General features: G+C 45.8%; 1 protein-coding gene across 1 annotated transcript in view; it reads right to left on the bottom strand.

Annotated features, from left to right (window-relative positions):
* Window positions 1-5,018: 5,018 nt before the first annotated feature.
* ZNF830 (zinc finger protein 830) overlaps window positions 5,019-11,689 on the bottom strand; it is a 612,967-nt gene continuing 606,296 nt past the window's right edge. The window contains exon 10 of the mRNA XM_069620545.1: window positions 5,019-5,840. Within this exon, the coding sequence (XP_069476646.1) occupies window positions 5,660-5,840 (181 nt within the window). The 3' untranslated portion in view covers window positions 5,019-5,659. The remainder of the gene's footprint in view (window positions 5,841-11,689) is intronic.

The raw sequence follows: 11,689 nt of genomic DNA, 5'->3' as shown, positions 1-11,689 counted from the left end.
CACTCAAAGGGGGGAAAATGGTTAGTTAGTGCAACGTAAGTTTAGTTCAAGGTTCTAGAGACGGTTTCTTTGCCTAGTAAGTTTTTTTAAAACCTAACACACAACCCTAGCTAAAGGTATTTCGGAGAGGACTTGAAGTCTTGGGAAGCAGCAAATTACAAAGAATTCCTGTGGATTTCTTCCAGTGTCTAGAGTTGTCGAAGCAGCAAGTTAACTAACATGGGAGACCTTAAAACGGACTTGAGAAGGGGACACAAGCAGCGGCTTGGGTCAGAGATAAAAGGGGGTTGCCCTGGACACCTGAACATGTACTCCAACACTCTGGAGCGTCTTCTTGGAATCAGGTAAGCAATACCTTTTTCCCCCACAGTGCCTCAGGTTAGAATAGCATTTTCGTGCTGGATGCTCCATGATGTTGCAGCTCTGGACTTGACCTCTGGATTCCTTGGTCTGGTGACTGAAGGCAGGACAATAGACAGGATCGCTTAGCAGCAGTCTCGAGGCAGGACCTGTGGCACAACTTTTAGCAACTTCTTTGTTCACTCTGTGGTTTTGGAGCCTTTTCTGCAGCACCAACAAAGGACACGGATCGCCCAGTCAATTTTCTTAGCTTCCTGCCGTCCCTCACTCTGGTGAGGGGGTCTGGGCGAGTTGGATCTGATCTCTGGAGTGTCTTTACGGGTTCAGCAAAGATTTAGATGTATTTGGCCTTTCCATAATGATGCACTCAAAATGGGCAGCAGGTCTCATGGTATTGGGGTTCCGCAGCTCTGTAAGCTCCTATGACCTTGAGATATGGCTTGTTTCAAAGTTAGTCTTGGGACTGGTTGTTCCCACCAGCCAAAGGGAAGGTGGAGTCCCCTTTGGAGCTCCTCTGTCACATAGAAAATGGGGGCAGGACAGGAGTGGTCACTTCACAGTGTTGCGAAGGGTCTGCAGGAGTCTCTGGTAGTCTTCGTCGGTCACTTCTGTTTCCAGTGGTCGACTTGCTTTTTGCTCCAGAAGCCTCACCTTTTATACAGTTCCAGCACACACTCCTCTGCAATCTCTCTCAGCATTTTACAGAAAGGGGCGTTTGGCTGTGCAAGCAGGATAGCCAGACCTCCTGTGGGAGCTGGACCTATTCAAGCACCCTGGCAGACAAAGGACAGGGGGGGGGTGTGGAAAACACCTCCCCTACTTCCTGCCTGCTCAGACACTCTGGAGCCTAGGCAGGGATGCCTACTGGTTCCTGCCAAAGGCAAAACACACACAACCCCCCCCTGACCTCCTCCCAGAATGGTAGAAGGGCTAAAAAAGAACAACCACGCTAGTAATGGCAAAAAAAGAAGGTAGCCACTAAGTTGGTACTTGGGTGCGCCTATTGTGCACTACCGAGACTATGCAAATTAACAAGGGGGGTCCTGGGAGTCCCTCTGCCAGACATTAGTCCTGGTTACGAGAGACTTACCCAGAGTCTTTAGCTCACTATCTTACACAGAGAAGAAATATCCCAAACATATCAGTCTTTGTCCTGCCCTGGGGCAGTCCAGCACCGAAATGCTAGGCAATTCTCCTCTGAACAAGAGTACCACCAGAAACCCCAGACACGTGTTTCGGTCTGGTTGGACCTCATCAGTAGGGTGGATCTGCGCCTCTCTAAGAATAGTGAGCAAGGGGTCCACGTCTGGATTACCCTAGTAACTTAGGGTGAGACCCAAAGTTACTTAAATATGCAAATTAACAAATTAATTCTAAACCTTCCAGCCATCACCTCTTTGTTTTTGCTTTGTCACCCCGAGTGGGACGGGTATGCCCAGACATGGGTCCCGTGCCTGCTGGGCCTAGAGACCCAAGCTACTCCTCACTGATGAGCCCCAACAAGGGCGAAACATGTTTGGGGATGCTTGTGGTCTCAAGCAGAAGGGATGTGGCCTAGCAGTTCAGGCTGGACTGCCCCTTTTGGGGTGGGGCCAAGCCTGATTTGCATATGGTCTTTCCTCTTCTGTAATGGCTTGGCAGGCGAAGAACGGTGGTCTGGAGGGTTGCCCAGAGCATTGCCAGTGGTTAAGATTAATTCTAAACCTTCCAGCCATCACCTCTTTGTTTTTGCTTTGTCAGCCCGAGTGGGACGGGTATGCCCAGACGTGGGTCCCGTGCCTGCTGGGCCTAGAGACCCAAACTACTCCTCACTGATGAGCCCCAACAAGGGCGAAACATGTTTGGGGATGCTTGTGGTCTCGTGCAGAAGGGATGTGGCCTAGCAGTTCGGGCTGGACTGCCCCTTTTGGGGTGGGGCCAAGCCTGATTTGCATATGGTCTTTCCCCTTCTGTAATGGCTTGGCAGGCGAAGAACGGTGGTCTGGAGGGTTGCCCAGAGCATTGCCAGTGGTTAAGATTAATTCTAAACCTTCCAGCCATCACCTCTTTGTTTTTGCTTTGTCACCCCGAGTGGGACGGGTATGCCAAGACGTGGGTCCCGTGCCTGCTGGGCCTAGATACCCAAGCTACTCCTCACTGATGAGCCCCAACAAGGGCGAAACATGTTTGGGGATGCTTGTGGTCTCGTGCAGAAGGGATGTGGCCTAGCAGTTCGGGCTGGGCTGCCCCTTTTGGGGTGGGGCCAAGCCTGATTTGCATATGGTCTTTCCCCTTCTGTAATGGCTTGGCAGGCGAAGAACGGTGGTCTGGAGGGTTGCCCAGAGCATTGCCAGTGGTTATGATTAATTGAAAACCTTCCAGCCATCACCTCTTTGTTTTTGCTTTGTCACCCCGAGTGGGACGGGTATGCCTAGACGTGTGTCCCGTGCCTGCTGGGCCTAGAGACCCAAGCTACTCCTCACTGATGAGCCCCAACAAGGGCGAAACATGTTTGGGGATGCTTGTGGTCTCGTGCAGAAGGGATGTGGCCTAGCAGTTCGGCTGGACTGCCCCATTTGGGGTGGGGCCAAGCCTGATTTGCATATGGTCTTTCCCCTTCTGTAATGGCTTGGCAGGCGAAGAACGGTGGTCTGGAGGGTTGCCCAGAGCATTGCCAGTGGTTATGATTAATTGAAAACCTTCCAGCCATCACCTCTTTGTTTTTGCTTTGTCACCCCGAGTGGGACGGGTATGCCCAGACGTGTGTCCCGTGCCTGCTGGGCCTAGAGACCCAAGCTACTCCTCACTGATGAGCCCCAACAAGGGCGAAACATGTTTGGGGATGCTTGTGGTCTCGTGCAGAAGGGATGTGGCCTAGCAGTTCGGGCTGGACTGCCCCATTTGGGGTGGGGCCAAGCCTGATTTGCATATGGTCTTTCCCCTTCTGTAATGGCTTGGCAGGCGAAGAACGGTGGTCTGGAGGGTTGCCCAGAGCATTGCCAGTGGTTAAGATTAATTCTAAACCTTCCAGCCATCACCTCTTTGTTTTTGCTACCGAGACTATGGACATAGCCTGTGGTAGAAAAAATACAAAATAGTTGGTAGAACACGTCCACTGCCACCAGCCATAACTAAGTGATTGTCTATGTGACTAAAAAGTCACATGAGCAGAGAGAAAGGGGGGATACTATGTATCCCTTTGGCACTCCACTGAAGGTGGTGTGTGCCAATCCCTCCGACTATAGAGTTTTGGGAGAGATACCAAGTATCTCTCTAGCCTTAAAAACGGTAGTTACTTGAAGATATAGAAAGTGAATCTTAAAGGAGGACCCTAGGGGTCCCCAGCAACACAGCCTATACGGAGCTGTGTGCTGCAGCAGTAAAAAGCCAGATGCTTTTAAGAGTTATGGAGCAGACAGACTCCATAGTACAGATAGAATACAAAGAATAGAGCTCCAAAACACAAGGCCACCAAGAATGAATGAGAGGAAAAAGGCTCCTCTCATTCAGGATAGATAGAAAAAGGTCCAGAAGTCCAGCAAAAGTACTGGGGGTCTCAATAGGAGAGGGGGCGAAGCATAACAATGTTTAATCTCCCTAACACAAAGAAAAATACGTATCCAAGATGGGCACGCCATGGAAACAGAAGTGGGTCTCCATACAGAGCCCCTCTTCCCTTTCCATGTCGGCATGCAGGAGCAGAGAGGAAGCAGTGGCGGGGGTAGGGAGTGCCGCCGCTGTAGAAATAAGTTAAGTGGGGGGAAGATGGCGGCGGGGGAGCCAGCCGTCAGGTGGGATGGAACACAGGTTTTCACCAGCGGTTCAAGCCAGCGCTCCTAACCACCTGATTGTCTGGCTCCTCCCGCCAGGGTGCTAATTCCGATTAATTGGTGAATCTTGGTGGTATGGGTTTGTCATTGCCCTTACGATTTTAGCACACTTGTCTGTTAATGGGGTTTTATGTGATTGACTGAACAAACCACCATGAAGTAATTTAAGAAATCTGTTAGACATTTCATACTCCTATATTTACACATCCTTTTTCGTTTAAAAGGATAGGAGCTTTTTTTTGCATATATTTGTATGTACCTGTTCTATGTACGTCTTTAGAATGTATTACTTCTATGACATGTGTAACATGTTTAACTATAACACATTAAATACATTTAAAAAAAAACTAACAACTTCCCAAACTTTGGCTAGCAGTAGTTTTTATGAGGAAGTCATTACTACAGAACATTTTTCAAGTCTGTAGAATAGAATCAAATGAACTCCATTGCCCACTATTTAGCAGGTCTCAAGATGTTTGTGCTGGGTTAAATACTATTTCACGGTCTTGGCCGCCCCATTGTGTAACTCGCCCGTTCAAAATTAAGGTTCCCCACACATAACTTAGCATACCTCACCTTAAAAGTACCTCAGACAAACAGGCCAGTAAGCTTCCACCACCTTCTGTTTGTCGGTCATCACTATGCTCGAATTCTATCAAAAGATGAAGGTTTGAAGGACATCTTTTTGAGTTACAGACCAAACATAGCACATCTAACCATACAATGCCTCCTACAATTAAGCTATTGCTGCTGTGATCTGTAAATAACAGAAGGGAACATGTTCAAATAGAGCAAAGGGCAGCTAAGCTGTTTATCTTTCTATTGGAAATAAAATGAGTACCAATTAAGTTAGGTGTTGACACCTTTAATTTACGGCAGTATAAAAACTAGCAAATGTTATAAATGTAGTTTCTATGTCGCACTCAAAAATAAAATTGCATGTACCAACTTGAAAAACGTCTCTGCGCCTATGGAAACACTAATCTTGCTTAAACACTTTCCATATTTGGATTTTAAAATATTGTTATGCATTTAAACTTTCATCATATTTGAACACATCTACATGAACACAAAAGAAAGTGGTCTCAGCAAGGCAATCTCCATCCCACATCCTGCCACTGGCTTCGAGCCCAATGGGATTCCACGTGCACCTAGGACGAGCAATCTCGTCCTTTGCACTTAAGGGGTTAAATAGAAATAGGGCACCAAGTTGGTGACAGAGTTAGTGCTCTGGCAAGACCTGGGTTTCAGTGGGTATGCTTTCATTGATTAAGTGAAAGGCAAGCATCACAACGCTGGGAAAGAGTCATGGACAGAGCAGTACAAAAAGCATCTTTTTTATTAGTAAAGATTTGGCAGAGCAGTGTATTTCACCCACGAGCACAGAATTATTCCCTTTGCTCTGCATGCTGATGCAGGGCTGATGAGGGATCCAATCAAAGAGATGCCTTTTCAAGTGCTGCTGCAAAATCAGTCTGAAGGGTGCAATGCTACAACAAAGCCCCTTTAACTCTCCAGTCTTGGGACAACAGGACCTGCAGTTCCCCGTCATCACTTCCACTATCCTGATCGTCTTGTCCTTCAGATGCCATGGAACTCATGGCATTCAGAAATGCGCCTTTCATCAAGTCCTGGCGGTTACGCAGTTCTTCAATCCGACGGTAACACTCCCTGCATACAAGAAAAAGAGTAATGCGTATGTATTATTCGGTTTCAAACATGGTTTAGGTCTATAGCAAACTGATTTAACTACATGTACTTGTGTGGCCGTGGAGTGCCACCTGCCTTGCAGCCGTAAGAGAGCTGCGGCAGTCTGGGAGCTGCAACCATCGTATAGGCCCAGCTCTCTTCATCTGGCGGGAAATGGCAACTGTGCCATGGCATGAGTCAGCATATGCCTGGCGTTCAGGGAGAACCTGTAACATTCTGAGTGTTAAGGGCGCTCCCTCTATCTTGTGGAGTAGGGGCTGCCTCCATCTAGGGGGAAGGAAAAATATATATGTATATATATACATACACACACATGGGATTTCAGGTGGGTGGCGTAGTATCCAAGTAAATAGTTTAAAGTCTGATGTTGCCTACAATGCACATGTGCATTTAATCGGTTGCCCGCAGTCCATGAACGTGAAAATCCACATCGTCTAGGAGTTAAAATATGTTCCTAGCTCGTTATGTTACAAACCACCACTGTAGTGTTCTCAGAGCACCAAGGCTTGTCTGGAAGTTGAGTAAGTCATTAATAACAGGGTGTGTGTGTATATATAAACTCCTCCTCCAATGTCTCAAAGACCTAGGGGCTCATGAATTTTGGTGTGCATTAAATATATTTGGCAGTTTTTCCATTAATGCAACTTTTTTTTATTGCAACACTGAGTTCCAAATTTGTATTCAACTGGAGTCGTTAAGTGCTGGAAGTCAATCCTCCATTTTAATACCAGCATTAGGAGAAATTACAACAGGCAGAGTGTGGTGCTGTGGCAATGCCTCCAAATCCCCAATGTAGTCCACTAGACTCCAGGAATGGAGACTAACCCGTCCATACCACCACTCGCAATCTGGCAACAATTCCACTGGACAAAGTGGTGGTACTGGTAATAGAGTTTGGTGGCAAAACTGATGGCATTACCACCAAACTCTTAATGAGGCAGATTTGATGGCAGGAAAAGAAAAACAAGAATCACTTGTTTGGCAGATTTTAGCAGGCCTAGAGACTTCCCATAGTCCCCCCGCACCCCTGATGATCAAATTCTTTATTTGATAGGCAAACAGCATTTGAGCAAACTGTAAAGACATTTCATGGTCAAAGGTTGCACATCGGGAAGCACTGGATAATGATAAAGCAACAACCATTGCCACTGACCCCAAATCTGGAACAATTAGATGTCTGACCTGATCGTGTGCAAATTATAGTTTAACACTAGCAAAGAGGCAGTTCATTAGCACCACCTTTTAACTGTCTTGGGGACTTGCTCGACCATGCATGGCCGAAGACAGTGAACAATTTGTGGTTTCAAAGTCCTGGAATTTTTGCAAATGCTCATGTTATCGGTCGTCTTCCGAGCCCCTCACGCTCATTTGTGGAGCAATCAAACAAGCACTTTAGTTTGGTTAGTTGATTTGCGCACCTTATCGAATTTTGAAAAGTTCTCATTTAGAGTGAAAGACAATGAAGAGGTGAACAATCTGTTTTGGGGTCCATTCAATGCCTAATTGACTATATAGGCTGCGGATTAGTATGAGGAGTGTGTAGAAATGGTGTAGTGGGAAAAGGAAGAGGAAAGGAAAAGAGTTAGGAAAGGGGAAAGATATATATATATTTTTCTTTTCACTATTATGGTTTTTGGGGGATTTGGTTTGGTGTCTGTGTGTTGGTGTTGGTGTTTGTGTGTATGTTCTGTGTTAATTGTTTTTATTGACTGTTGTATTTTGGTCTTTTATGGTTTACAAAAATGAAAATGTTCTTAGTATGTCGGAGGGATCATTTGATTATGTTTATTGATATGTTCTTCAATTTAATAATTTTGATTTGTGTTCTCTGGTTCACTATTCCTTTCTGTATTTGATTCTTCTGTGATTGAATTTAATGACATGCATAGAGATTTTTTTTAAAAAAACAAAGCACTTTTGCCAAATTCGAACTTGTAAATAATTTAAAATAGGAATAATCATCTAATGGTTATCCACAAATTGGGTCATGCTTACATGCCACCCATTTTCAACTGTTAGCCAAGTAACTTTGCTGACGCTACAACACTTTCGAAGCAGATCTTTATTTCCAAAGCATAAGATGTGAACAACTTTCATTTCAAACATGGTGTATTGTCCACGCGAACTTAATGTATATACAAAGTGGATTCAGTAAAAATATTTCCTGTATTGTTGTCACAATGTTCATACAGACTCCATATGTACTTGATAGGAAATACATTTAAAGCTAAGACAGACAGGACGTGAAAGGTGTGGGGATTGCCTTCATTTTCAAAACAAATATTGATGTATGGCAAATGGAAACACTGGGTGTGTTGGGGTGTGAAATTACAATATTAAACATCAGGATAGATGGAGAAACTACCAACAATCTGGTACTAGTCTAGACCCACGTCTACTATGCCCGAGTTTACTAATCAACTGTGTAATGACATGCATTACTTACAATAATAGCATTTCTGATGATTGCATCTGCTTAGATTCACATGCTGCGAATATGGTCCGACATTCAGTGGTAATTGCATCTTGTCTTTAGGGGACCGAAAGGGGACGTCGGCATAGGCTTGTCTGTAACACTATCCCTATCGTGACGTGTAGTGTACCCAAAATCCCTCATGCGCCAAGGTCCCCCCGATTGTATTTTTCTGCCATGAGGGAGACCAAGGCTATCGCGAGTGAGTACATGAAAAAGAGATAAGTAGTAAGATGTCTATGTGCGTTCCACCCCGACCGGGGAGGTAGCGAGGGAGTATGTGAATCTAAGCAGATACAATCATCAGAAATGCTATTACGGAAAGTAATGCACGTCTTCTGATGCTGGTTAATCTGCTTAGAATCACATGCTGTGCATAGACTAGCGAGCAGTACCCGGAGTTGGAGGTGGGTTGTGAGAAGGAACAGTAGAGAAAATATGTCTTAGTACTGCTTGTCCCACCTGAGAATCGGACCTAGAATGAGTGTCTCTGTCTAGGCAATAGTGTTTTGTAAAGGTGTGTACAGAACTTCATGTTGCCGCTTTGCAAATGGACTCAAGGGGAACATATGCAATGAATGCTATTGATGCCCCAGTGCCTCGAGTAGAATGTGCTCTAGGCTTGAAGGGCAGTTCTCTCTTAGCAAGAGTGTAACAGTGTGATGCATTTGACAATCCACCTTGAGATAGCAGATTTAGAGACAGGATCCCCTTCTCTACCAGCTGCCACTGAAATGACAAATTGGTTTGTTTCCCTCAATAGTTTAGTTCTTTCCAGATAGAACATGACTGCCCTGCGCACATCTAGTGTGTGTAGGCTTCTTTCGGCCATGCTAGTGGGATTCTGGAAGAAAGTAGGTAGTTCAATCGATTAGTTCACATGGAACTTTGAGATGAATTTAGGCGCAAATCTGGGGTTAGTGCGTGTTAGGGAGAATTCTCATAAATGGTTGATTTCCCTTACCTAAGGAGTCCCCCAGCAGCTTTGCTGGATTTCTAGGATTTTTTTTTCACCTGGTAAGAGTGTGAGCCTTTTTTCCCACTCTTACATGCGTTTTGCTATGTGTATTTCTACTTTCTGTTTGACCTTGGGCACTGGAGCCTCACCTACTGTTTAGGCTATTATATTAGCCTCAAACATAAATCCGCTTGACCAAATACATTTTATTTTGGTTCCGGCTGGGTTTAGTCGCCATTTATTTTTGTTAAAGTCTTACATGTTTTTCTCGCGTGCCAAACCGGGGATGACTCCTTTGCTCGCTGTCTTTTTGCGGGTTTCTGCACAGAAGCCCTCCTTAAGGCACCTGATAGTCTAGGTAGGCAGGATGTGATGGAGGGATCTTCGGACCCCTGCCATGGGTTCCCTTGATAACCCAAGTCGCACTCTTGTCTGATTGGCTAAGGGGACTGGCCTTGCCAAGCCAGCCACCCTGCTGTGTGATTGACAGCCAGGCTGTATGAATGGGGGAAAACTGCATAAAAAGCAGGTCTCTGGGACTAGAAAGACAGTCGCCACTGGAACGAATGAACCAACTAGGAACTGAAAGAAAAGGACCCCTAGAACGACTGAACCGCCCGGTGAAGCCCTGCTGCAGGTCCGAATCTCCAAATCCGACGATAGAAGATCCTCCAGGAAACTTCTTCCCTTGAGCTGGTGGAACCAACCAGTTCACCCAAACTACAAGCCAGGAGCCCTCCTCTGGTCGAATTCGCTGTACAGAGCTACAGTGGGCCGGATAGCCAGGAAGGTCGGACCCTGCTCGGGTTTTAAGGAGCGCACCTTTTATTCATTGTTTGGCGCTGCTGCTGGTTTCTTCCCTGGGTAGTGCAGGACCCTCCAGTCTTCCTACTTCTAATCCGTATGACAGTCGCTTTAGGAACCGTGAGCCTGCAAGAACTACCAGGAACGTCTGCCTCAGCTACAGCCCTCTCTGTTTCAAGGTACTGTGCAAATCCGGTTGTGCGTTTCGCTCAGCTGCGGGGAAAGTGTTTGAAATCTTTCTCCAATCCGAGGGCTCGTCCTTCTCTTCCCTTTGAACTAACTTTCCTACCAACCAACCTCGTCCGGAATCTGTGCCACGAACATTACCGCGATCTACCCTGAACTGTGTGATCTTGAGCAAAAGACTTTTTGACCTATTGACTTTGGCCCTAAGCCTTTTCCAGCTGATCTCCTCACTGTAGTCTCTCCTGTTCAAGTGCTCAGAAAACATACCTGTTGGTTTTGCCTAATTGTTGATAACTTTGTCTTTCCCTCCCTTCTAAAATGCTGGAGTGCCATGTTGCTCCCACTTCATTTTGTGAGCTTAACTTGTCTAGAATTTAAGGGAAGTGGTGTGGTGTATTTATGATTGTGATTTTGACTTGCTTAGAATAGTGAAATGTTACACAACTGTTGAGTAAATAAATATACATTCTTTTACTTAGAAACCTTGAGTCAGTGTTTGCCTGAATCATAGTAATTGCTGTACTTTGTGCAACTATTTGTACTGCTCACTTACTCTTGAGATAAGTCTGGCTGCTCCGCTACTGCTACCACTATAACTGTAGTACAGGCTTGTACCAAAGGTGAAATTGTACTGTCAGTTGCAGTCTTAATTGTGTGTAGTGTTCCCAAAGGGTACTGCTTATAATTCTGCCTAACAGTGCGCAGAACTACCTTATCCCTGTGGACTGTAACAAAAGGGTCTAGAACAGAAAGAGCCTTTAGTTCGCCAACCCTTCTAATAGAAGTAATAGCCACTAGGAAGGCCGTTTTATAGGTCAGGTCTTTTAGACTTGCTTTATCCATTGGCTCAAAGGGAGCGCCCATGAGCCTGGTCAAAACCACATTTAGGTCTTGGTGAGAAATGGGAGAATAAATCTTCTTAACCCCTTCCATAAAGGCCTTGATCACTGATATGTTCCACCACAACACCTTTTGTTGTGATGTGGTGTAGGCTGTGAGCGCAGCCAGTTGAACCTTTAGGGAATTGAAGACCAACCCAGTGTCTAACAGATGGGTAAGGTACAGCACAATGTGTGTGGGTGACCAATCGATGGGATGGACGCCCTTGGAATTACACCAGATGACAAAACATTTCCATTTGCTGGCATAGCAATAACGTGCGTTAGGTTTTCTAGCTTCCCTGAGTATGTCCATGCACCTCTGAGGGAGCTGTAGGTGTCCAAACTCTCTCCCTTCAGGAGCCAGGCTGCTCAATTCAGTTTGTGGGCAAAAGTGCAGGGTCTCCCCCCTGCTCTGAGACAACATGTTGTATGGGCAGGGTAGTTTTACTGGCGGGAAGAGGGACATTTCCATCAGATGAGCGAACCAGGGTTGGCGGGCCCACATGGG

The sequence above is a fragment of the Ambystoma mexicanum genome, chromosome 5q (genome assembly GCF_040938575.1).
Source record: "Ambystoma mexicanum isolate Mex_15411 chromosome 5q, UKY_AmexF1_1, whole genome shotgun sequence".
NCBI lineage: Eukaryota > Metazoa > Chordata > Amphibia > Caudata > Ambystomatidae > Ambystoma > Ambystoma mexicanum.
This window is presented reverse-complemented; position numbering and strand designations above follow the sequence as displayed.